The 26,524-nt window shown below is 40.6% G+C and overlaps 1 protein-coding gene across 2 annotated transcripts in view; it reads left to right on the top strand.

Moving 5' to 3' along the window:
- Positions 1–26,524, top strand: part of LOC133409387 (serine/threonine-protein kinase 32C-like) — a 91,052-nt gene that overhangs the window by 12,930 nt on the left and 51,598 nt on the right. Inside the window, exon 2 of one of the 2 annotated variants that reach the window (XM_061689271.1) lies at positions 25,312–25,367. The exons of the other annotated variant lie outside the window; for it this stretch is intronic. Coding sequence (XP_061545255.1) covers positions 25,312–25,367 — 56 coding nt within the window. The remainder of the gene's footprint in view (positions 1–25,311; positions 25,368–26,524) is intronic. 2 annotated transcript variants of the gene reach the window in all.

Below are 26,524 nucleotides of genomic sequence, written 5' to 3'. Positions count from 1 at the left end.
GTGACATGCTTTCGCCAAAATACTATACATACATACAAGCATAACAGTACACTTTTCAACCACTTTCAAGCCCCGTTGAAACAAACCGGTTTTCATGGTTTGAATTATTATTTTGATGATTTTGTCTTACAGCTAAGGAAAACCCACATTTGACCATCTCCAAGCAATTAGAATGTTCCATAAGAAACAAGGATTTGAATATGGAAATGGGGTTGGAATTGGACTTCTGAAATGTTTTTTCATGTTGACTGAATCTGTTTTATTGATGAATGACACTTGACATTACAATGAGCTCTCCTCCAATATTATAATTTATTGAGATGCACCTCTGTAAAACGAAATGCTTGGAAACCAGTGTGACCTCAATCCAGGGGGACAAAAGATCTAGCATTAGTCCACCCAAAGACTACCGTAAATCTCCCAAAAGATTTGCTATTTACAGTAAATTACAAGTGTTTGTAAAAAATAATCTAATCCACACAGGAGAATGGCTGTTGAGGACCTCTATTTAAAGGAGACTTTAAAAATCATTCATATAGGCTATAGAGAAGCAGTTAATGATGCCTTATGGGGAGAGATGAGTAGGAACGCAGTACACAATCATTACTTGTCGCGTTAGCTACCGCTAAGAAAACAATTCTATTAAACTGGAAAAACAAACAAGCTATTAACATCAATCAGTGGCTAAATCTCATCATAGACTATATTGCATTATAAAATATATCAGCAGAACGAAAAAATCAATTACAGATCTACGTAGATAGCTGGTCACCTTTCCTCATCATGCTAAATCTAGACTCTTGCTTCCTTTGCCTGAGTAGGGTGCCATTTGACAATAGCAAGACTATTTTCACAAGTGTGAAAGTAAACAATGGAATTCTGTATTCTTTGTTGTCGAGGTTTGCATGTGAAAGGACACGTGCATGGTGTGGGGATCTTCTCCTCTTGTCCCTCTGTTTGCTGCTCCGGAGTCTGTGGCGACGGGACTGTTTTCACTCCTTCCTGATCTCGGGGGTGGGGGAGAACTGTTTCTATTTCTATAGAACCACTGGGGCGACCTCCTGGGGAGTATTGGTGGTGTGATGGTGACTCGCCCATGTTCCGCCTGGGTCACCCGCTCTGGCCGAGGGGGTGGATTGGGTCCCTGCAGCCCCCACTGGGTGGCCGGTTGAGCGGGGCGCCTCGGGGTCCCTCGGTGTGGGATGTGTCCCGTCCCCTGGGCTGCTCTCGGGTGGACCTCTGGGCCCGATCCCGCCCCTCGATTGATTGGGTGGGGTCCACAGCCTTTGCGGTGCGGCCACAGCAATTATAGGACACTTCTGTCAGTCTTTGTGCATGTAAAACGGTGTCAATTCACTTGCATGTATCCTTTCACTGGGTGTGGGGTCATGCACTCACTGCGACAAATAACTCATGCATATCCAAATCACTTGTGTATCCCCTCCCTTATACTCTCGTCCTGTAGAGTTTTATAATTTAGATAGTTAATCCCACCCCACTTGTTGTACAGCCGGGTTCACAACCCTTGTCCTGCATGCTTCTTCTCCTGTCCTTGTCCTGTTATATCTTGTCCTGTCCTTCCCTCACAGGGTGTATGTAGCATTGCAGCCCCATGCAACACTCATATTTAATGTTTCATTGTTGTAGACCTGTCTCATCCTGTTTACAATTAGTGCTGTCTTTTGTCTTTGTTTCTCTCTCGCCTCTAGAAACCTCTAGAAAGGATACAGATTTTCCATTCTGCATGACCTAACAGCCAAACAGGACAAAAAAAAAAACAACGCGGTGCATTTACTAAGTTACACTTAAGTAACATTTTGGATATACTGTACTTGTCAGAGTAGTTTTATTGCATCATAATTCTTTAATTTTGTGTATTTATGTTAAGAAGAAGCGGTACCTTTACCCCCCCCCCCATACAATGATCTACATGCCGCTTGCTACTTTTATTATCAATGACAGTATTACGTGAGCAATCTGTTTTTAGACTTTGCCTTCAATTTCCACATTGGGTGCTATTTGCACCAGTTAGTGATGTTACGAGATGTGCTGAGTCTTCAAGGCGTGTCGAGTAATGGAGGGGGCGTTTCCGCAAAACACATATCGAGTAGAGAGCGACCGATTATCGGCCGGCCCAATTATGGGCACCGGTATTTGGAATTTTTACGTATATCGATATTTTTTTTAATCTGATTTGCTGATATCAAGAAATGAATTTAAAACTGAGTTATTTCGGCTCAGAAGCAGCCATGCTGCTTTTACCACGCCTCATTGTTCCACCCACGGCGCCATGTGATTGGTTAAGCAGCCACAGCACGAGTAAGGGGCAGAGCCCATTTGAAGCGGAAGCTCTCCTCACAAACGCACGCCGGAGAGAGAAAAAGTATGTTTACATGAAAGTCACATGAAAAACTCTACAGCTCACGACTAGCACAATAACGTAACGTTAAGGGCGGAGTATACACAAGCAGCAGCTCTGCTAGCTTGGAGTACCTCCGATATGTCTGTGAATCGCCTGAAATATTGCTGTTGAAGACATCGATGTGGAAACAGTCAGTGATTGTAGAAGCCTGTCTGTGTGATTGTGAGAAAGTAAGAAATTAAATTCAGTCTTGTTTTGTTGCAGAGAAGTACGCTGAGATGAAGGCTGATGAGTTTTTAGCATAACATTAGCTCGCTCTAAATGCTGAGCAGACTCAATGGGAACATGTGTGTTATGTTGAGAATAGTATGAGCTTGCATGAAAGACATTAAAAACTCACGACTACTAACGTTGCTTCGAGCTTACTGATCCAATGATCTGAAAATTAAAGTGAAGATGAGGTTCTATGGGCTATTTAATGTTTAACAGTTGGTTCAATCTCTCGCAACAAGGCTGCTAATAATATTGATATAGAAATTGTGATAGTAGTAAGAAGTATGTGTGTGAGAGAGTAAAATTCAGTGATTCAGTGATTTATCTGAACATTTTAAACACTGTGTGAGCTCATTGAAGCCTAAAGGTTGTTTGTGTTCTGTCAGGAGTTATTGCACTCATACCAACTATTATGCTGCACAAGGAACTATCATTGAGGCTTATCAATTATCTTTGTTTATCAAAAGCAGAATTTTCCACTGTTTCTTATTTTATTCATGGGGAAAGTATTTATTGTGTTCACAGAAAGTAAGGTAAAATAAACCCTCACTGGGAGAGGAGAAATTACTGTACCCCAATTTAAAAAAATCTTGCTCTTGAATGAATCACTTAACACAAAAATCATGATATACTGTTATTTCTAAATAAGCACTTTCAAAATCCTATGCCCTCTTAAGCCCATGCCATTTTCCCAAAGTGACAGAGAAACATTAGACCACCTGCCATCCCTATGTTGATGAACATTTTAAGCACACAGAATCCGGTCAGAAATAATATATTTTACACTTTATGTTGGGAAATTACTTGGTCAAACATTGTTTTGTAATACATAGTCATTCATAAGAGCCATGACTCGAACCAATGGCTGAAGTGTTATGATGCTTCATGAAGCTTCATCTCACCATCACGAGCATCAATCCAACGCAACCAATTGTGTCATTTGAATTTGAATCCAGTTCACCAATAAATCGGCACAAGGCAGCCACATGAACGCACACAAGCCTTCGCGAGCCAATCAAAGGGACTCATAATGTGGGGAAAAAAATCAGCCGTGCGACACATTACAGACCGTTAAAAACAACTGCTTTGTCGTACAGTGTAGTCTTAAATTGTTACTGCCCAAACTTGGATATTTCAGCTCACACTTGAGAAAACACTCGCGGTAAGTTGCAGATGCTCGTCTTTTTTCTCTCTTCTCAATTCGGCGTCACGTTGCATCTTGCAACTGGTGTCTTCCCGGTCCTCCACCAAATAGCTTCACTTTTGTGGCCAGCCTTGTTCCTGTTTTTGCAATCGTTACGTGCTGTGCCTATTGTGCTTTTTAACAAGTGGAAACAAAATAGTATAAAAGCATTTCTTGGTGCTGAATTTTCCTTAATTTATTTAACAAATATTTTATTCATCATTTGTTATATTTTGTCATTCATTTTATTTAGTTAGTTTTATTTTATTTGACGTTGACGCTGATTTAAGTTACTCAACATTTACTCAGTGCTTTTAGTTTTTTCATTGACAACTTTCTTACTTAGTCATATTTGGTAAAGTAGCAGGACTCCTACTTGAGAACAATATTTGGCTACCCATCTCTGCTTATGGGGGCTTTTACTGTGTCTCTTCAGTCCAAACTCACAATGTTGCTCCTGCTGATGACAGCCGAAAAGCTATATCTTGAAAGACAGGAGCTCTTCCTGATGCAAAATTGAATATTTATTCATATTTATATATTGTTTAGCGGCACGGTGGCCGACTGGTTAGAGCGTCAGCCTCACAGTTCTGAGGACCCGGGTTCAATCCCGGGCCCCGCCTGTGTGGAGTTTGCATGTTCTCCCCGTGCCTGCGTGGGTTTTCTCCGGGCACTCCGGTTTCCTCCCACATCCCAAAAACATGCATTAATTGGAGACTCTAAAAAATTGCCCGTAGGTGTAACTGTGAGTGTGAATGGTTGTTTGTTTGTATGTGCCCTGCGATTGGCTGGCAACCAGTTCAGGGTGTACTCCGCCTCCTGCCCGATGACAGCTGGGATAGGCTCCAGCACCCCCGTGACCCCAAAGAGGAGTAGCGGCTCAGAAAATGGATGGATGGATGGATATTTTGTTTATGTATTTAGGGTAGATAAAATTAGGACAAACAGTCAATTGAGATGGTTTGGTCAGAGAAATTTCTGGATTCTTTACCATCTGGTATCTTGGCTTTTTCCCGTGTTCATTAAGAGGAGCAAGTGCCCATTACAATGCACAACAAATTGAAGTCTACTGTGCTTACTTTCTAGAGAAATATATTGCTTCTTTCTGGCTATCCTCAGTCCATTCCCACTATTTCAGTTGCAGAACTGAAAAAAAAAGAAGAGAAGCAGCATTCCTGCTAATTCCTGAAGGAGAACCTGAATTGAACTGTAGGTGTATTTTGGTGACTGGTAGACTGGTCTCAGCGCAGTCTATCAAAAGGCACAGATAGAGACAGAAAAACATTCACACTCACGCCGTCGCTGAGAGGGAAGGGCCTCCACAGATGTCAGGTGTATGATCTGACGAGGGCAGGTTTCATTTCAATCTGATCTGCTTTGTCATAATTTGCTGATCATTGATCGGCGCCGCAAAAGACATTTACTCCACGTCGCCGTCGTGCACAGTATATTCGAATACAAAAGCTAGTTTATGTTTAGCCGTCTTTTGACGTAGTGCTCTAAATATCTGACCACCAAATAAAGTTAATTAAAAAAACATGTCGTCGGTGGGGGACAGACAACAAGTAATGCCGGGATCAGACTACAAGAGAAATTTGGTCTTTCACGATTGCACTATGCCAGACGACTGTAATAAAATCTTGTATTCCGATACCACCGCAACGCCTTTTTTACGATCACTGGGCTTCATCTTGTCAACTCAAACGCGACTGGATACACTCGTTACCATGGAGACAACAACACTAATGGATCGGGAAACGTGGGGGAAACGTGTGTTGGTGGTCACCGGTGCTCGAGAGATTACAGCTCACATTGCATGTCAGAATCAGAATCATCAGAATCAGAATCATCTTTATTTTCCAAGTTTATCCAAAAAACACACAAGGAATTTGTCTCTGGTAGTTGGAGCCGCTCTAGTATGACAACAGACAGTCAATTGACAGAGAACACTTTTGAGACATAAAGACATTGACAAAAAAAAGAGTCACTGAGCAATAAAGGGTTCTAGTTATCTGGTATTGGCGCAAATGAGAATCATGAGGTCAAAGGAACTGTCTGAAGAGCTTAGAGACAGAACTGTGGCAAGGCACAGGTCTGGCCAAGGTTACAAAAACATTTCTGCTGCACTTAATGTTCCTAAGAGCACAGTGACCTCCATATTCCTTAAATGGAAGACGTTTGGGACGACCAGAACCCTTCCTAGAGCTGGCCCTTCGGGCAAACTGAGCAATTGAGTGCAAGAGCCTTGGTGAGAGAGGTAAAGAAGCACCCAAAGATCACTGTGGCTGAGCTCTAGAAATGCAGTCGGGAGATGGGAGAAAGTTCTAGAAAGTCAACCATCACTGCAGCCCTCCACCAGTCGGGGCTTAATGGCAGAGTGGCCCGACGGAACCCTCTCCTCAGTGCAAGACACATTAAAGCCTGCATGGAGTTTGCTAATAAAAACACCTGAAGATGGTGAGAAATAAGATTCTCTTGTCTGATGAGACCAAGTTAGAAATTGTTGGCAGGCACTGCTCATCACCTGTCCAATACAGTCCCAACAGTGAAGCATGGTAGTGGCAGCATCATGCTGTGGGGGTGTTTTTCATCTGCAGGAACAGGATGACTGGTTGCAATCAAAGAAAAGATAAATGCGGCCAAGTACAGGGATGTCCTGGACGAAAACCTTTTCCAGAGTGCACAGGACCTCAGACTTGGCCGAAGGTTCTCCTTCCAACAAGACAATGACCCTAAGCACACAGCTAAAATAACAAATAACAAAGGAGTGGCTTCAGAACATCTTCGTGTCTGTTCGTGTCTGTTCTTGAATGGCCCAGCCAGATCCCTGACTTAAAGCCAATTGAGCGTCTCTGGAGAGACCTGAAAATAGCTGTCCACCAACGTTCACCATCCAACCTGACAGAACTGGAGTGGATTGCAAGGAGAAATGGCAGAGGATCCCTAAATCCAGGTGTAAAAAACATCATTCCCAAAAAGACTCATGGCTGTATTAGCTCAAAAGGTGCTTCTACTAAATACTGAGCAAAGTGTCTGAATACTTATAGCTGTGTGATATTTCAGTTTTTCTTTTTTCATAAATATTTTTTCTGTCAATATGGAGTGCTGTGTGTACACTAATGAGGAATACAATGAATTTAAATTATTTTAGCAAGAAAAGAGAGAAAATTGTTATATAGCTATAGAAACATGGAACCTACCAAAAGAAAGATTTGACCTTCTTCTTTCATCAGGGGAAAAAAATGTACCTTTCTACCTTTTACCGTTCTTTCGTAAACAGCAGTGATACATAGGTACGTTTCTTGAAAAGACCTGTCTCCAAGAAAAAAACGGAGAGCTTTTTTTGAAACAATCCATTTCAAGCAGAACTTTCACTCTGATGCTATTTTTTCTTTTATGACAGCTCAAATATCTAAACAATGCTTCCCTACGATATAACAACATAAAAAACAAAAAAGGGTATTTTGATTGCAAAATAGTAGTTTATTTTCAAGTATAATGCACATTTTCAAATTGATGATGCATGAACTTTGAAACATGTAGAGCTGTGTGCGTGGTGTGTGTGTGCGTTTGGGAGGGACCTTTGTGGGTTCCCAGTCAACAGACAACCAGCCATGAACAGCCTCACTGCTGCTGAAAAAAAAAAAAAAAAAAAAAAAAAAAAAAATGAGCATAAAAATGAAACTGTGACTGCATGTGCTGCTGGTTGCACCAACTGCAATTTATAGAAATATGTACAATTACCACAAAATATTATTTTGCTACAGTGCAATGAGTAAAGGTAAATGCATTTCTACATTACACACATAACATTGTCAGAAAATTATATTTTTGTGCACTACTGTCCATATATAAAAGAAAAAAAATCAAAAAGAAAATCTATCAATGCTCCACATTTTTGTCTACAGGGTGCATGATTTGTAAACATGTAGTATCGTAGGACAAACTGTCATGCTTAGTTGTGCACGTTGCATGATTATAATGGTAAAACGGAGTAATCGCTCAGGCTATAGACGCAAGTTTTAAACTTCCTACCTCTTCCGTGACTTTCTGAGAGCTCAGGGGAGGGATGCCCTGCTACTCCCAGATAAGGATGCCTCCGGATCAGGCTCATTGTAATCAGGGTTTGAATGTCCGACGGCAGTCCACGTTTCAGAGGAAGTGGATCGGGATAGTTATACAAAATCAAACAATACAATAAGAATAACAAAACATAAAACATCAATTAAAATTGCAAAATGTTAACGTGAATAGGCGGTCCAAAGTCTGTGTCTTGAGATTGGCTTTGAAGAGGCTTTGAAGAGGGTTAATGAGTCTGTTTTGGAGGTCAGGTGGTAGTGAGTTCCAAAGACGGGTGGCAGAGCGGCTGAAGGCTCGGTCCCCCATGGTGGAAAGTTGGGCAAAAAGGATAATGGGATGAATTGAGGACGAAGATCTGAGAGAATGGGAGGGTATGGCAACATGAAGGAGGTCGGGCCTGAGGCGAGGTTATTGATGGCCTTGAAGGTGCAGATCAGTATTTTATATTTGATGCAGTATTGGACAGGGTGATATGGTGAGTAGATGGGGTACTTGTGATCATACGGGCGGCAGAATTCTGGACAAGCTGTAGTTTTTGTTGTGACTTGTGGAGGAGACCAAACAGGTGAGAGGTTGCAATAATCCAGGCGGGAAGTGACGAGGCTATGAACAACGACAGTGGCGTGGGGGGGGCGTGAGGGTTGGGGGGGGGGGTGATTGATGTGTCGTCAGTGAAAGTATGTAGACCGGGTGATGTTTAAGTGTGCTTGGAAGGAGTGTTCTTTCAAGGATGACACTGAGACCCTTAACCTGGGGGAGGTGGAAACAGAGGAATTATCAAGTGTCATGGAAAAATTGTCAATCTTGTTTTATATGGACTTGATACCGATGAGTAGAGTAGGATTTCAGTCTGATCACTTGTGGGGTTTTAGAAAGTTGGATGACAACCAGTGTTTGAGTTCAGAGATGCATTCAGTAAGGGAGGAAAGGGGAAGAACGGTGGTGGGTTTGGTGGAGAGGTAGAGCTAGGTGCTATCCGCGTAACAGTAAAAGTGTACATTGAATTTACGGAAAATACTGCCAAGAGATTGAATGTAGGTGATAAAGAGTAGGGTGATAAAGTAGGGGGTCCAAGATTAAAGTCTGGCAATTTCTTCACTTGCAATGAAATAACAACATTGCTATTTCGTAGGCTGGCCGTCCTTATGAAGTGAGGTTGGAGGAAGGTGACTGTGCTCTTCACATCACTGCTAAAGGACAGTGGCCAGTCTGTGGCTCCACCCACCTCCATCCTTGTTCTTTGTTGAGCTTGCCCAGGGCGTTGATTTTGAGTTTACATTTGTGGAAGAAAAAAGATTATTTAATATAAACAGATTAAGCACTGCACTTCTACACAAAATGCAATAACAAGGTTGCTGTAGGACCCATGTTTACATGCTGTAAGTCAGTAATCACATTTGCCTCCTACCCTAACGATATTTCACTAACTCAGAGCTTCAAATTTGATTATTTTAGATGCAGGCCTGCACAAGCACAACTAATAATCTTTTATTTGATCAAGTTGCCTATGAAAAGCTCCACTCTAAAGTCCTCTTCACATTGACCTGCTTCTGTTGAATCTCTTGTCCTCCATTCGAGAGGTTCCCTTTACCAGTTCAAGTACACAGCTCACTGCATCTCTACTAAATCAGACTCACGTAAGCCTCTGAAACCTGACTTAATAATTGTAAAGTCGATCCGTTGAGCTACCCATTGTGATAGAATGCAAATTTGTGTATTAGATGCCTGTTAAAAACGTTGCTTTATATACAGTATGTGTTTAAAGACACCACTTTGAGGCAAAGCCAAGTTTTGCATAATTGTAAGGATATTGGAATGTGAGCTTGCACCTAATTGAGAACTTGGAATGTTTTTCTGATGGTCATACTCAAATCCTGTGAGGAATATGATGAATGCAAGTTACATGTATCTGGGCCAGTACACATCTGCTTTGTTACAGAGCCTTTTTGAGGGCAGAACTAGCCCGCTGGTTGCAGTCATATGTACTTTAATCTAACCATCCTGTGGCCTGTTGAAGCATTAGCTGCTGTTAGTTTATAGATTATATTTACTCGACTTTACACCGATCTGATCGGCTTGATCGGTATCGGCCGATAATTAGCGTTTTATGCTGATTGGCTTTGTCATAATTCGCCGATCCGATCAATGACATCAATGATTGGGTCCGCAAAGAGACAGTTTCTCCACGTCACCATCGTATACAGTATATTTGAATCCAAAAGCTAGTTTATTTTTAGCCGTGTTGCGCGTCTTTTGATGTAGTATTGTAAATATCTGACAACCAATAAAGTTATTTTAATAAAACGGCGGTGTGGGACAGGCAACACGTAATGCGTGGATCACACTCCGGCAAATTTGGTCTTTCACGATTGCACTATGTAAAACAACCCGAACCCTATTGCAATAAAATATTGTAATCCAATACCACCACATCCCGTCTTTTACGATCACTGGGCTTTATCTTGTCAACTCAAACGCAACTGGATACACTTGTTACCATGGCGATGACAACAATGGATCGTAGTGTGTCTATTATAAGAAAAAAATGGGGAAAAAAACGTGCTGGTTGTCACTGATGCTCGGGAGAGGACTTTAATTCAAGGATTGCTTAAGGTATGTTCACGTACTTTTAATACGATACGGCTCGCAAGCAGGCAACCAAACGTTATGTAGCCTAGCAAGCTAGTGCTAGCACTAACGGTTGTACGTAAACATGCCAGCGTTCTGTCGAATCATGCGCTAAGGTTTTGGTATGTGTGTGTGTGAAGTATTTTAATTACAGTAAGTTAGCACCATTATTTCCTTCATGTTGTAATGTTGGTTTGACCTGTCTGACCTGAATAGAGAATACTCTTGAAGATACTCAGTATACAGTACAAGTATATACAGTAAATGTACAAGTTATTTAAATAGACACATTGCTCCATCTTGTGATCGGATTGGTGATCGATTATCGTTTTTTTTAAACTCTGTGATCGTGCCCAAAAATCCTGATCGTATAAAGACTAATATTTACAACTACACACATGAAATGGAAACGTGAAATAGAAATATTGTGGATGCCCGCATATTCATGATTTATCATTTGCAAGCTCACTTATTCACTGATATTTTTTAAAGTGTGTTTTGGAACATATCCTCCGTTACACGCTGACAATTTTGCATTTTGCGCATCAAAAACCCATTGAAAAGCAAAGCTGCAAATCAGTTTTACCACGGAGATGGGTTATGTGTGTGAGCGCGCACGTGAATCATTATCCACTAAAAGTACGAGTCCTGTCTTGGTGCTAGCCAATCAAAAGAAGAGTAGGGCAGGTTATCGTTTCATAAATACAATGGAGACAAAACTTTTTTTCTGGACTCCATAAATTTTCATTGTTGTGGTAACACCCGGCGCGCAGCTCATGACGCAGTGAGCTGCTATGGCTCTGTAGATGCAAACGACTGAGACACTTTAAGGAAAGTTAACTATTTATTACACTTGTGAGCTAACTAGCTGGTGTGCTAAGGAGCTAAACAGCTCGCTCTGGCTCGCTCGATTGTAACAACATCATTTAAAACAGAGGTCACTAACTTGTGGTCTGCGTCCGGAGCCAGAAGCAGTCCCAAACGGACCTACACCATAGCCAAATAAGAGAGGTTATGATTCAAGACAAACAGGGTGCTTCTATTTTAAGCGGCACAACATATTTCATTACACAGTTGTGCTCATATGTTTGATTACTAGGGCAGATTTTTTTTTTACAATTTTTGAATATGCTCCAATATCATTATATCAGTGGCATAAAAATCATCTATACTATCGTTTATCTTGATTGTTTTTGGGAAACTAAATTGTTCCCAAATATTTGCTATTGTGGCAGGCCTAAACACATTGAGAGAGCAAGAGCAATTGATAACACAAATATTGTCCAACCAGTATAAAAGATGTAAGTAACAACTGTAAAAAATATCTGCAATACTGTATAGCAGGACCGTGAAGGATTACTGTATCTGTATTCCGTGATGGTGAATTGGATTGACTCGTTGGTCCAGGGCCGGGACTCATTGTATCCATGACATTTACATCCAAGGACTCACATAGGTAGTCTCAAGTGTAAAATTATCTTTATGATGTGATTTATTCCCCCCAGCCCCCTTTGTGCCATTACTGCATTTTGTCAGGCAGAAGGTATAAAACATGTTGTGGATTATAAATGCAGACACAATGATCATATAACCACATGGTATTCTGCCCTCATGGGTTGACAGCACTGGAAATTAGTTACTCTCACAGACCATTCATGTGGATCTCTTCATTTTAGTCCAATTATCACTCGAGATCCATTGCTGAAACTGTAGCACCCCTACGATAATTAGCTCTGTAGTGCTGATGATTATTTATGAGTGCTCTTTTAAGGAGCCCAGTAACTACACTACAGTGGTGTTTACAGGACAAAAAAGATAATCGCTGTTTAGTCATAATAGTGATTTAAGGGAACAGAATGATCAAAGCCTCACTCTAACCGCCCCCACGTGACAACCCCCCCCCCCCCCCTCCTCCTCCCCCTTGTCGCTGCCCTGGTATCTAATGGGAATGTTTGTTTTTTGGTAGAGTAAATTGATGCAAAAATGTCTGGTTAAGGAAACACCACCACAACAACATCATCTTTAATGAACATACATTGCCAGGTGTAAGTGTGTTAAGATTTTGCAGCATTTTAAGACTTGATTTTTCTCGTTAAATTTCAGTCTTGTACTGTATAAGAAGCACTTCGGAGAGGAACCAGGATCTGCCTTTCAATGAAGGCTGCTCCTAATGTAAAATACTTCAAGCCACGATATCCCTCATCACCACCCGAAGCATGTGCAGCTGAGTATTCTCGGGATTCAGGATACATTGAAGATTAAAGATCAGTGGAAGGTCATAGTGCTCATTTTTTGAGCCCTTTAATGGCATCTCTAAAGTGGCAGGAAAATGCCTGCAGAAAATTGAATTTAAAAGTTAAAATGTTAGTGATACTGTAGAAACTGTTAACGTTATCCAGGGCTATTTATACCTGCATAGAGTGAGTTTATAACATGGACTCAGTATAAAAGTGCCAATTTCATTTAAAAAAACACCTTGATTTTGTCATAGGAGTGTCCAGAAAAGGCTCCTCTGACAGCTACTTCAGTTTTGTGTCCGCTTTGTCCATATTTGGCTAAGACCTCCCCCTTTCCTCTGATTGGTTGCCTCTGTGTAGAAGATCTACTTGTGAAAGCACACGTTTGTTATGTTGACAGCTCGGGATCGGAGAGGTAGGCAGAGATCTTCGCTAGTGACATACTGTAGATAAGCTCAAGAAATTCAAATGACCTGATTTCAGGCCTCTCGGCAGAAAAACGTTTGGAAGTCAGGAATGTGTGGATGATTTTAATTCATATTTCACGTGTACCGAGGCATTATAGAGCCAATATTACATCCCAAATAAATAATAAATAAATTAAATATGGCGCCTTTAAATTAATGGCTTGACTACAACATGCTATTAAATATGGCTTGGTAGTGCAATAAAATATTAAGTTATCACAAAGAAAAAATAGCTGCAGCTTTTTATCTTGTTTGTGTTATGATCCTTGTAGCTACTCATGACACTCACACACCAGTGTGGGTGTCTGCTGAAAAACTTTAAACTAATGCCTTGAAAACTTCTGTTACATGGCTTTATTCTTACAAGGCCATGTGTTTCTGCTTTGGTTTTTATGCAATAATGGGCTGATAAGGCAGTTAATAGCATTGGATTAGAAAGCGCATTCCCAAACGGCAGAACAGGAAGGTGTTAATTCCAGGAGGGGTTTTGATCACCTTCCACAGGACTCATCTATACAGTTAGTTTGCATTCAAGTCATATAATGGCTGGCTCACAATCTCCTCTGCATTAACAATTCTGATCTGATTTTGGCCGTTTTCACGCAGCATTACTGGCAAATTGCCATATCGGAGACATAACAGTCGAGCTAAGATTTATTCGCCTGTCCCTTTCGGAGAAGACCCACTGAAGCGGCTTATTGCTGAGAATCTGTGTGCTTCCACACAGCAGAGACGGACTCTAACTATAAAAAAAATCTGAAGTCGTTCAATTCCAAGTGTTATGTATAAATATGTGTGTGCGTATTTATTCAGTGCTGTGAAAAAATATGTATTTGCATAGTTTCCCCACTTTAATATTTAAGATGGTCAAACAAATGCAAATTTAAGACAAAGATAACCCAAGGAAACATAAAATGCAGTTTTTAAATGTTGATTTTATGTATTAAGAAAAAAAATCAAAGATACCTGGCCGTGTGTGAAAATGTAATGGCCCTCTAAAACTTAATAACTGGTTCTGCCACCTTCAACTGCAGCACCTGAAATCAAGAGTTTTCTGTAACTGGCAATGAATCTTTTTTTTCCCCCAGCATGAATGGCCTTTTTAAGGTCATGCAACAGCGTTTCAGACAGATTCATAACTAAAGTATGCTTCAGCTTGAGGTAAAAAAACTGATGGCAGAACATTTTCCTTAGGAATTTTCTGTTGACGAGCAGAACTGGTGGTTCTATCAATCACATCAAGTCGTCCAGGTCCTGAATAGGCAGTGCAGCCTCAAACCATCCAACTACCACCACCATGTTTGACTGTTGGTGTGATGTTCTTTTTCTGAAATGCTGTGTGTTACTTTTACGCCAGATGTAATGAGACACACACATTCCAGAAAGCTCACAATAATGTGATAAGCCACAGGGCCATTTAGGTTTGAATATTCCCCCCACCCCTAAATAAGTAAAATCCAAATTTAAAAACTGCATTTTATGTTTACTTGGGTTATCCTTGTCTCATATTTTAAAGTTTGTTTGGTGATCTTGAACATTGAAGTCGGGAAACTGCAAAATAAAAAATTTAAAAAACAGCTGGGTTCACGACCCTTGTGCTGCATGCTTGCTCTCCTGTCCTCGTCCAGTCCTATCTTGTCCTGTCCTTCCCTCCAGGGTGTAGCACTACTGCCCCATACAAGACTCATATCTAATGTAATTGTTCTAGATAGATAAGGATTTACTTTTCTCATCTCGTTTACAGTTAGTGCTTTGTCTTTTGTTGTCTTCTTTTCTCACTCCCCTCTAGAAACCTTGTTCTGTTCGACTGATCGACTCTGATTCTCAATAAATATCCATTATAATACTGAGAAACCGCAGTAGCTTAAAAACTCCACTGTGACAGAGTAAAACTGTTCCGGCATAAAAGGGATGCAGATCCTATTCTAATCCTAATATTTTTATGCAGTTCCCCCTAGTGTGCAGACTGAGACACCACAGTTGGATAAAACCCCTTGAGAACATGACAAACTTGTGTTCCTAAAATAGTGGGTACTCCTGTTACTTGAAGCACTGTTGTTTAATTTCTTTGCACTTTTCTGTATCGCTTGAAAAGGAGTTGTACAACCACATACAGTATTTTGATTGGGATTGTTCTGGGCCACTGGATATTTGTTTTATTTTTATTATTTTTTAAAGCATTTTATTGTGTATTCTATACAAAACTTATATTATGAACAAAAAGAAGAAAGAAATTACCTTTTATTTCATGTAATTTTAAAGAAGAATGTGATTCCAGGATATATAGGGGACCCCAAAAAAAGTTATATCATTCAATAGATATTTCTTTTATTAATCGAACGATCAATTGGCCATTGGAATTTTTTGGCATGATGAGATGTGCTTAAAAGCATTTAAACGAAGTCAAGTGTTGGAGTTTTTATTATTCAAAAATGTTTACACCAATATTTTCCCTTTTACCGCAAATAAATATCGGCTCCAAATATCGGTGATTGGCCTTCTAGACTACTAATAATCGGTGTCAGCCCTGAAAAAAAAAAACCATATCGGTCTATCAATAGCCATGTGCATATTAATTTGTATGTATTTTAGTATTAATTGCATAATATACCAGTGGAAGACTTATTTCAGAAATTGGATTTTCATTTACAATATTGTACTATTAATCAGAGCTTGTGATTGTCCTAAAAACTAGTGTCAAATAATAATTAGAACATTGGCTTTAAGTAAAAACGGAACATATTTTTTTGCCCAAAACATCCAAAAATCTCTTGGAAACAAAATGTTTCTTTTGTCACAGTTTTTGCCAGTTACTTCTTGAGTTTGGCTATGATTCTGGCCCCAACAATTTCATCGTGAGAGCAGTTTCTTCATCAGAGAACTCAGAAAAGTTGTGAATGTTCCATTTGTAAATAATTTGAATTTTCCCCACAAACAAAGTTTCATATTGTTCTGGGTTTTTATGATTGCATCAGAAGTTAGCTCAGGGCACTTTGCACTTGGAGCAGGTCTAGAACCATGCTAAGCATCACCAGGGATGAAATCCAGCGTCTGATCTCTATGCGTGCCAGACTTTAGGCTGAAATTGACTGCAAGGGATTTGCAACAAAGTATTAGAAAGTGAAAGGTTCATTCATGATTACTTTTGGTCCCCTTAAAAAGTGGGAGGTACATATACAATCTGTTGTAATTTGTACTCTGCTCACCTGATTTGGATGTAAATGCCCTCAAATTAAAGCTGAAGGTCTGCACTTACATCACATCATTTCATATCCATTGTGGTTGTGTTTAGAGCCCAAAAGATGAGAGTTGTCCCAATATGGACCTGGACCTGACCCTAACCTACAATAATATAGTCTACCATATTATTATTGTATAGCCTACAATTATGGCTAATGCTGCAGATGCACAAATCACTTTATGTGAGAATGTTTCATCCATCCATCCATTTTCTACCGCTTATCTGAGGTCGGGTCACGGAGGCAGTAGCTTTAGCAGGGACGCCCAGACTTCCCTCTCCCCAGCAACTTCCTCCAGCTCTTCCGAGGGTATCTCGAGGCGCTCCCAGGCCAGCCGAGAGACGTAGTCTCTCCAGCGTGTCCTGGGTCATCCCCGGGGTCTCCTCCCGGTGGGAAGTGCCCGGAACACCTCACCGGGGAGGCGTCCAGGAGCGATCCGAATCAGATGCCCCATCCACCTCATCTGGTTCCTCTTGATGTGGAACGGCTCTACTCTGACATCCTCCCAGATGACCGAGCTTCTCACCCTATCTCTAAGGGAGAGCCCGGACACACTGCGGAGGAAACTGATTTCGGCCGCATGAACGTAGATTGACCGGTAAATCGAGAGCTTCGCCTTTCGGCTTAACTCCTTCTTCACCACAACGGACTGATACAAAGTCCACATCACTGCAGACGTTGCACCGATCCGCCTGTCGATCTCCCGTTCCATTCTTCCCTCACTCGTGAACAAGACCCCAAGAAACTTGAACTCCTCCACTTGGGGCAGGATCTCATCCCTGACCCGGAGATGGCATGCCACCCTTTTCCGACTGAGAAAATACAGAGAAAAACAAAACAAACGAAGGACAGACGAACGTTGGCAAAGGAAACTGACTTGTGATGTGAGGGTTGGATGAGCGTGTAGTGACAATGCATATAGCTGGGGATTCCTGTTCTCGTTAATTTGAACCCAAATATGCACTTTTAGTAGACCGCAATGTTGGATTTACGTGTCTTGAACACAATTGAGGCAGGCAGGTCGAACTTCCGGGTGTTCGACCGGTCCAGTCCGCACGGGGAACAGGTGGATTTGGCAGGAAGGAGGAAGAAAAAGAAAAGGAGCACAAAAATGCAGGACGGCCGGAGCCCGGGTGTCTCTGCTCGCAAGACGTTCGGAGCGGACGTGTGGTGCCCGCTTCCGTCCCCACGGAGTGTGCTCAGGCCCCCAAAAAGGGTAACTCTGAGCGCTGGCAGGATGCCAGGAAAGGGTGGGATGTGTCCTCGTCACAGAAAAAGGGGGGTGCCCCCCCTTCCTTTCCCACCACCTTGAGGACCAAAAGGGAAGCTGGACCGCCCCTGATTGTTACTTTTCCATTTTAGGATTATTTTGTGCTTTAAAACCAGTGGAATAAAATATTAATTATTGGTTTTCAGATAACGAGACCATTTTCCCACTTTGCATTGTCACACCTCCAACCTCTTTAATCCCTGTAACGAATGTTTCAATTGTTTGTGTTTGTTGAGAACACTGTAATATTTGTGATGTGGCATTTGTGTGGTGTGGAGTGAAACATTTCATCTGGTTCAGTTCACAAACAGATTTTACATCAGACATTCACATTTTCAGAAATACAGTCACTAGTGGCGTTCATGTAAAGTTCTCACAATATTATATGACATTCAAATCCAGTGAAGATTGTGGTTAGTTAATCCGGAGTTGCAGTGGCTTTCCGCCATCTGGGGTGTCGCTCGTAGCCCGTCCATTGCCCCAGGCAAGCTGGGCAGGTGTCACGGCACACAGCAGGAAGGCGACGTCTTTGTTGGTGAGCCTCTTCAGGCTGGCTGGTGGTGGAAGTTAATTAATTTAGCGTTCTGGTGCGAAACCAGTTGTCTGTCTCAGCTTTGATGCTCCTTGTGCTGGTAATTTACTTAGCGTCCGCGTTTGAAACCAGGTGTCTGTGTCATCACATCATTCGTGCAAACACGTTTTTGTTTTGTTTTTGTTTTATTTACTTCACCTGTCAAAGATTAAATTTATTTTTTCAGTTGAGATGTACAGGTAATGTTACATTAATGTCGGAAAAACTTTAAATTATTCATCTCGGTCACTTCTTTTTTTTTTTTTTTTTTTTTTTAAATCATAAAAATCTAGCATTTGAAATGGGGTGTATCAACTTTTTCTATTCACTGTTTATGAGTAAACACTACACAGAAAGGTCTGAGCCGTGATTCAAACCCCGAACCTTTGACAGTGGTTATTTGGCTCACATGCAAACCATGTTCCGCAGTACAACTGAAGCAACTATGGTAATAAATAAAACAGCATTTGCAGAAACACTTGGGTTATACTGTACTTGAGCTGGCTCTGTGAAACACGTAATTGACTAGGAGGTGGTACAAAGGTACTCTTAATCATAAAAATGGGATCGTTGACACGCTAATGATATCAAAGGTATTGGGTTGCCCCCATTAGACGATGCCCTGTCTGCTTCACAGTTCTTGGTAGCATTGGCGCTCAGCTCAATGCATCAGTTCAAGCTGACAGGGGAACTGTATACTTTGTCCAGTTTATTGATCATGTCGGGATTGTATTTTAGCGGTAACCTCCTTAGGGTGAAACTGTAGGCCACATAATGGACAATGTGATGTCCTGGGTAAAAACTTTATTTACAGAATGTACACCGGTGGTTTAGTTTTCTTAATGACTTGTTCTCAAAGCAAACCAAAGCTTGGTTTGGAGAATTATACTGACACAATTACACCCATCCCATTACTCTCAACATCATACCTGAAATGACTGGAATTACCTTTTTATTTATTTATTATTATTTATTTATTTTATATGCCCTGAGAAATCCCTTGCAACCGGACCCCTGCAGATTTTAATGGAAGATCCTTCCTTTATGTAGAGCTTCAACCCTTGGTACAGGGTCACATTTTCCATTGCAGTGCTTGGTGTGCGTCGCCAACTCTAAGAGATTTTCCTCTTCAGTTGTGTTCTGCCATGGCGCTCAGTGTCTGGCGAGCCTAAAAACTTCTCAGAAAAATTACATCTAAGAATTCATGATTAATAGATGAAATTGACAGTCAAAATATGATACTGAATGATAAAATAAGTACCGTACTAGTTTTTCTATTCAATAAATAGTCCCAACTGTCAATTGCAGTTTTTTTTTTTTAATCAGTAAAATGTATTTTAAAAAAATCATTTTAATGGATGATTTAGCCACCCATTTCTGACCTTCAAGTGTTGGGTCAGCAAAATTATCTTTATTGTTCACAAAACTTTGTTTATTCGTGAAAGTTGTCAACACTGTGTTTATTAAAACAAAGTTGCCACACATCTTCGCTCATCTTCAAAGAGTAAATGCAGAAGGTGTGGTCTGAATCGAAAGTATGTATTTGAGGGACCGTTCTGGCAGCCAATGGAGGTAGCCTGAAAGGTTTCGATGATTCACTTTTTAGGTTTTGCACACAGAAAACAAAAAAAAGCTTCATATTTACCTGCAGAAAGTGTCATGTCAAAGTCGTATAAAAAAATAATAATAATTTGGTATGGCTACACCAGTGAAGAAAAGGTACACTTTATTGAAAATGCATTAAAAACACAAGAGCAAGGAAGAACAATTGCATCATTTTTGGTTGTGAGCAGTGTATGTACTGTATAGTATACACATATTTTCACAGACAGTTCAAAACTGTTGTGAAAACAGCCCCTTCATTTAGACTTGGAGGTTTTTCAAGTGCTTCAAGGTCTACTCTTCGCATTTCAGAATAGCACGTATGGCATGACATGGGTTACTTGCAAGTAGCAGCTCGTCCACAGGAGCCAAGCTCCCACTGAGAACGCCTGTGGAGCCCACTCAGCGTTATCACTCTGGTGTGTCAGCAGCTTACTAACCCAATAGCGAAAGATGTTGTTCTTTCAGGTTCTCTTTGATAGATGAAACGCTGTTGCACTGCATGCTGCAGGGTCTCGTCATAGTCTTTTGTAAAGCGTCCACTAAAACCCGGGAAAACTGAAGACGTTTCTCCAAATTCCAGTTGTTGTTTCGATAAACATAGGATCCACATGCTTAACAAGCACTTCCCTAACAAAATTCTTAAATAAATTGTCCTATATCTAAGGAAGCACCCTACACATTATTTCTTAAGAATACCAACATATTATTAAATTAGTTTGTTGCCTTTCAATATGCTACCAGCGAGCAATCTGCAGGTGACATTTAAAGATACTTTCTCTTGACTTGCAGACTGACTCTAAAGAGGTCCAAGATGATTACAATCATCTGGGGTCAAAAGCCATTTTCTTTTTTTTTTTGTCAGTCCTTTTTCAATTAACCTCAGTACGTATTTAGTGTTTACAGGGAACCCACATTATCATCTGCAACTTTTTTTTGTGTGCAGCCGCACTCACTTTCAGCTTGTTTACGTCACTTGATTAGGCTACCACCTCTCTGATGAGTGACATAAATAAAAACAGCCATTTGCAGTATTCTCATGATTGAAAGGAATTTCCATAAACACTTGAAGGATAGCCATGAAGGTAATTGAACCTCCTGTGTAGATGTTCTTGGGGGGCTGTGTTTGTTGATTGGCTTTTATGAATGGATACGCTCTGTTCTTTCATCATGCTGCTCAACTATCCTACTACAAAACTAAATGTATCTACACTGGGAGACCAAAATATTGCTTGCGCTCACACCAGGAAGATATCCAGGGTTGTTGTCTCCAGACAACGTGACAACAAATTCACCCAGACGTTGCTGATATAGGCCTTCATACAGTATATTCTTTAAATAAATGTGTCTGTGTGTGTGTGTGTGTGTGTGCGTGTTCTGTCTGCCTAACATTCCTCTAATGAGGAAAATACTTTGACCATTAAATCCAACTCTTTGGGGCAATTGTTCTGATATTTTCAGAGGTTGCACCTGGGCATTAGTAGAGATGTCAAGATAGTTTGGTGACGATTGCTCAGTTTTACGACATTAAGCGATGTTGAGCTTATTCTATATAAGAAGAAAACTCTGAACGTCCCTAAAATCTAAACTGTTGGGGTGGTCGTTCTGATATTTTCAGAGGTTAAAGTGGTCATAAGTAGAGATGGCCACATACATTTTGGTGACGATTGTACAACCCCAATTCCAATGAAGTTGGGACGTAGTGTTAAACATAAATAAAAACGGAATACAATGATTTGCAAATCATGTTCAATCTATATTTAATTGAATACACCACAAACACAATATATTTAATGTTTGAACTGATAAACTTTATTGTTTTTGCAAAAAATCATTAACTTAGAATTTTATGGCTGCGACACGTTCCGAAAAAGTTGGGAGAGGTGGCAAAAAAGACTGAGAAAGTTGAGGAATGCTCATCAAACCCCTGTCCCACAGGTGAACAGGCTACATCTGTAAGTGCAACTTGAAACTCTACTATGCAAAGCAAAAGCAATTGATCAACAACACCCAGAAATGCCGCCGGCTTCTCTGGGCCCGAGCTCATCTAAGATGGACTGATGTAAAGTGGAAAAGTGTTCTTTTCAAATTGTTTTTGGAAATTGTGGACGTCGTGTCCTCCAGGCCAAAGAGGAAAAGAACCATCTGGACTGTTATGGACGCAAAGTTCAAAAGCCAGCATCTGTGATGGTATGGGGCTGTGTTAGTGCCAATGGCATGGGTAACGTACAAATATGTGAAGGCACCATTAATGCTGAAAGGTACATACAGGTTTTGGAGAAACATGCTGCCATCCAAGCAACGTCTTTTTCATGGCCACCCCTGCTTATTTCCGCAAGCCAATGCCAAACCACATTCTGCACGTGTTACAACAGCGTGGCTTCATAGTAAAATAGTGCGGGTACTAGACTGGGCTGCCTGCAGTCCAGACCTGTCTCCCATTGAAAATGTGTGGCGCATTATGCAGCGTAAAATACGACAACGGAGACCCCGGACTGTTGAACAGCTGAAGCTGTACATCAAGCAAGAATGGGAAAGAATTTAACCTACAAAGCTTCAACAATTGGTGTCCTCAGGTTCCAAACATGTATTGAATGTTGTTAAAAGAAAAGGTGATGTAACACTTTTTCGGAACGTGTTGCAGCCATAATATTCTAAGTTAATGAATATTTGCTAAAAACAATAAAGTTTATCAGTTTGAACATTAAATATCTTGTCTTTGGCGTGTATTCAATTAAATATAGGTTGAACATGATTTGCAAATCATTGTATTCTGTTTATATTTGTTTAACACAACATCCCAACTTCATTGGAATTGGGGTTGTAGTTTTGTGAAACTACGTTAAGGTTGTTCTCTATAGTGAGCAGATAGAGAAGTCGCGAAAAGGTCTCCAATCAAATCGAACATTTTCAATTTCACCGTGACTCCCTGGCGAGTCTCCAGGAGATGTCATGGAGATGTCGCTGCAATCAGCGGAGACTCGAGTCCCCATCAAGTTGCCAACTAGTCTCAAGACTAGGGAGATAGTGTTCTTAGCGGCAACACGAGAAAGGCCGTATTTGAAAGGCTGGCAAGTGGTTTGAATTCAAGATGACCAACTGTCAAGAAAAACTTAAACTGAACAGAACAAAACACCGGTTGTGTTGCTGTGAACCCATTCATTGACAGGACCATTTCAGGGCCGCAGTGTGATCTGTCCGGTCAAGTCAGTGTACTGTATGGCTTTTATAACATGAAAAGGCCTCGATTGGCTCCCACATCATTGATTTTTCAACAAACCCCAATTCCAATGAAGTTGGGATGTTGTGTAAAACGTAAATAAAAACAGAATATAAAGATTTGCAAATCCTTTTCAACCCATATTCAATTGACTACACTACAAAGACAAGATAATTAATGTTCAAACTGATATATTTTTTTTCTTTTTTGTAAATATTCTCTCATTTTGAATTTGATGTCTGCAACATGTTCCCAAAAATCTGGGACTGGGGCAATAAGCATTTTGGAACTGAGGACACTAATTGTTGAAGCTTTGTAGGTGGAGTTCTTTCCCATTCTTGCTTGATGTACAACTTGAGTTGCTCCACAGTCCGACGTCTCCGTTGTCGTGTTTTGCGCTTCACACATTTTCAATGGGAGACAGGTCTGTATTGCTGGCAGGCCAGTCTAGTACTTCAACTCTTTTGCTACAAAGCCACGCTGTTATAAAACATGCAGAATGTGGCTTGGCATTATCTTGCTGAAATAAGCAAGGATGTCCCTGAAAAAGATGTTGCATGGATGGCAGCATATGTTGCTCCAAACCCTGTATGTACCTTTCAGCATTAACGGTGCCTTCACAGATGTGCAAGTTACCCATGCCATGGGCACTAACACACACCCCATACCACTACAGATGCTTGCTTTTAAACTTTGTGTTGATAATAATCCTTTTCCTCTGGCACACAGGACACGACATATATGATTTCCAAAGACAATTTGAAATGGACTCGTCAGACCACAGCACAGTTTTGCACTTTGCGTCAGTCTATTTCAGATGAGCTTAGGGCCAGAGAAGCTGGCGGTGTTTCTTAGTGTTGTTGATATATGGCTTTCGCTTTGCATGGTCGTGTTTTAACTTGCATTTGTCGATTTGCTGACAATCTGCGTTATCTGACAATCGTTTTCTGAAGTGATCCTGAGCCCCACGTGGCAATCTCGTTGACACAATGATGATTTTTAATGCAGTGCTGCCTGAGGGATCGAAGGTCACGGGCATTCAATGTTGGTTTTTGGCCTTGTCGCTTACGTGCAGAGATTTCTCCTGATTCTCTGAAACTTTTGATAATATTATGGACTGTAGATGATGAAATCTCTATATTCCTCGCATTTGTGCATTGAGAAACGTTATGTTGGACTAATTGATCACGCAGTTATTCACAAAGTGGTGAACCTCGCCCCATCCTTGCTTGTGAACAACTGAGTCTTTCAGCGATGCTCTTTTTATACCCATTCCTGACACTCACCTGTTTGCAATTAACCTCTTCACCTGTGAAATTTTCCAAACTTTTTTTTTTTGAGCAGTGCTCAACTTTCCCAGTCTTTTGTTGCCCAAGTTTTTGGGAATGTTTTCCAGATGTCAAATTCAAAATGAGAGAACACTTGAAAAAAATAAATAAATCGTCAACATGAAATATCTTGTCTTTGTAGTGTATTCAAAAGGATTTCCAAATCATTTTATTCTGTTTTTATTTATTTTTTACACAACGTCCCAACTTCATTGGAATTGGGGGTTGTATCAGGAGAGCCAATCTGGTACGTTTGGCAAAAAACAAGACTTTTTTCTTTCTTTTTTTTTCCTTTTTTTTTTCAGTCCAGTCGAATTGTAGGCTTTGCATAGACGTCACCGCCTATAGTGTGAGAAAGAGCGGCAGCTCACTAGCTTAATAGCATAACTGCCAAAGTCATTTTTAACTTGGTGGAAAAAAAAATACAAATGTGCTTGCTAAAAGTTTTTTTTTTCCCCTTTACGTCAGTGTAGATTATCAGTCATCTAGGTTATGTAATCCGTAAAGGTTGAATTGAGGCAACTAAACACTTCAAATTTTACGATTAATGTACATTGGCGTAGGTTAGGGATGGACTAAGGTACATTCCAACTTGTGTAAGGACAAGTTCCACAAAACAACATGGACATGAAACTTAGACAGACTTATAAAATGTACTGTACAGCTGATCACAGCTATTAGTCCCTTGGTACTTAAAACAACCAACGATAACAGGGACTTTGACTTTGTTAAACTATGCAATCAACATATTTAAACTTAAATATGCAAAAATGTCAGTGGTGCCAATATATTTTTATTGCTCTGTATTGTGGCAAATTATATCGTAATGCAATGCTTTTTCTTTTTTGCAGTGAACTTTGACCACTTTCAGATATTGCGGGCCATTGGGAAGGGCAGCTTTGGAAAGGTAATGTATCCTCAAGCTTTTTAGTACTATATTGTGCACCTTTGATTGACAGTAGTTGTTTGTCTTGCAACTGGCGAGCACAGTGCTTATCTCTGCCAAGGAGTAAGGGAACTTCAGATTGGATTCGACTTCCCATCACATTAAGTTTAGAGCTTAAAAGTTATATTATTTTCTGACTTCGAAAGACTAATTAATAAAAGTCACTTAGAGGAGAGTCAATTTGCTTTCCAGCCCATGCCAGCAAACCTGCTGGGAGTTTTGACCCATATCTACATTTAATTACAGAGCAGTACAATGCTGTCTGGTTGTGCTGAATAAAGCGCCTTGGCTCCCACGTGTGTGTGAGAGTTGTATTGTGAAAACAAGCATTTTTTTTTAAACTGTCCATTTTTCTGGTCACATGATGACATTTGGGATAAATGTATGAGCTACACGTGTTAAATAATGTTTTTTATGAGACTTAAAAAGTTGTGCTGCTGTGTGTGTTAACACAATTGGGCTCAAGAGATTATTGTAGTTTATCTTCATTTGTAATCCTAAATATGGTGGCAAATATTTAAGATTTTCTTCTGCATGCTTCTGTAATTTCATTCCATTTTGCTTCTCTCTAAACACAATCTTTTTCCCCCCTCCACAAATATGTGCTTCTGTTGTGGAAAGTCATTCCCAATGCTGAATACATTACCATGCAAAATTATGTTAATGTGATGTATTCCTTTGTTCCACCAAGCTGCTGTCACTTTCCTCCTGACACAGAAGGGAATACGCTGTATGCGGACCAACGCAGAGACCTAAGTAGGGTCTTCCAAAAATGTACAAATCAGGATATATGATACGTGTGGCATGGTGCGACAGTGGTTTAGTTAAAAGCTACATCACAGCAGAAGATAGCGTGTTCCTCCAGCAGTTAAAAGTAATAGGTTAGGTTAAGTGAAGACTCCGAGTGACCCATTGGTGTGAATGTGAGTGTCAAATCTTCATATATGTGATCAGTCCAGTGTGCCCAAAGCCAGCAGGGCTCATGATCCCTGTGACCCTTGACTAGGATAAGCGATATCCAAAATAGATGGATGATAGAGCAAAATCATATGGCACAACTCCTCTGGGCAGCATTATCCATTCGATACGAAACTGACATTGAAACTGAAGTTGAGAAC

The sequence above is a fragment of the Phycodurus eques genome, chromosome 11 (assembly GCF_024500275.1).
Source record: "Phycodurus eques isolate BA_2022a chromosome 11, UOR_Pequ_1.1, whole genome shotgun sequence".
In the NCBI taxonomy this organism is placed as follows: Eukaryota; Metazoa; Chordata; class Actinopteri; order Syngnathiformes; family Syngnathidae; genus Phycodurus; species Phycodurus eques.
This window is presented reverse-complemented; position numbering and strand designations above follow the sequence as displayed.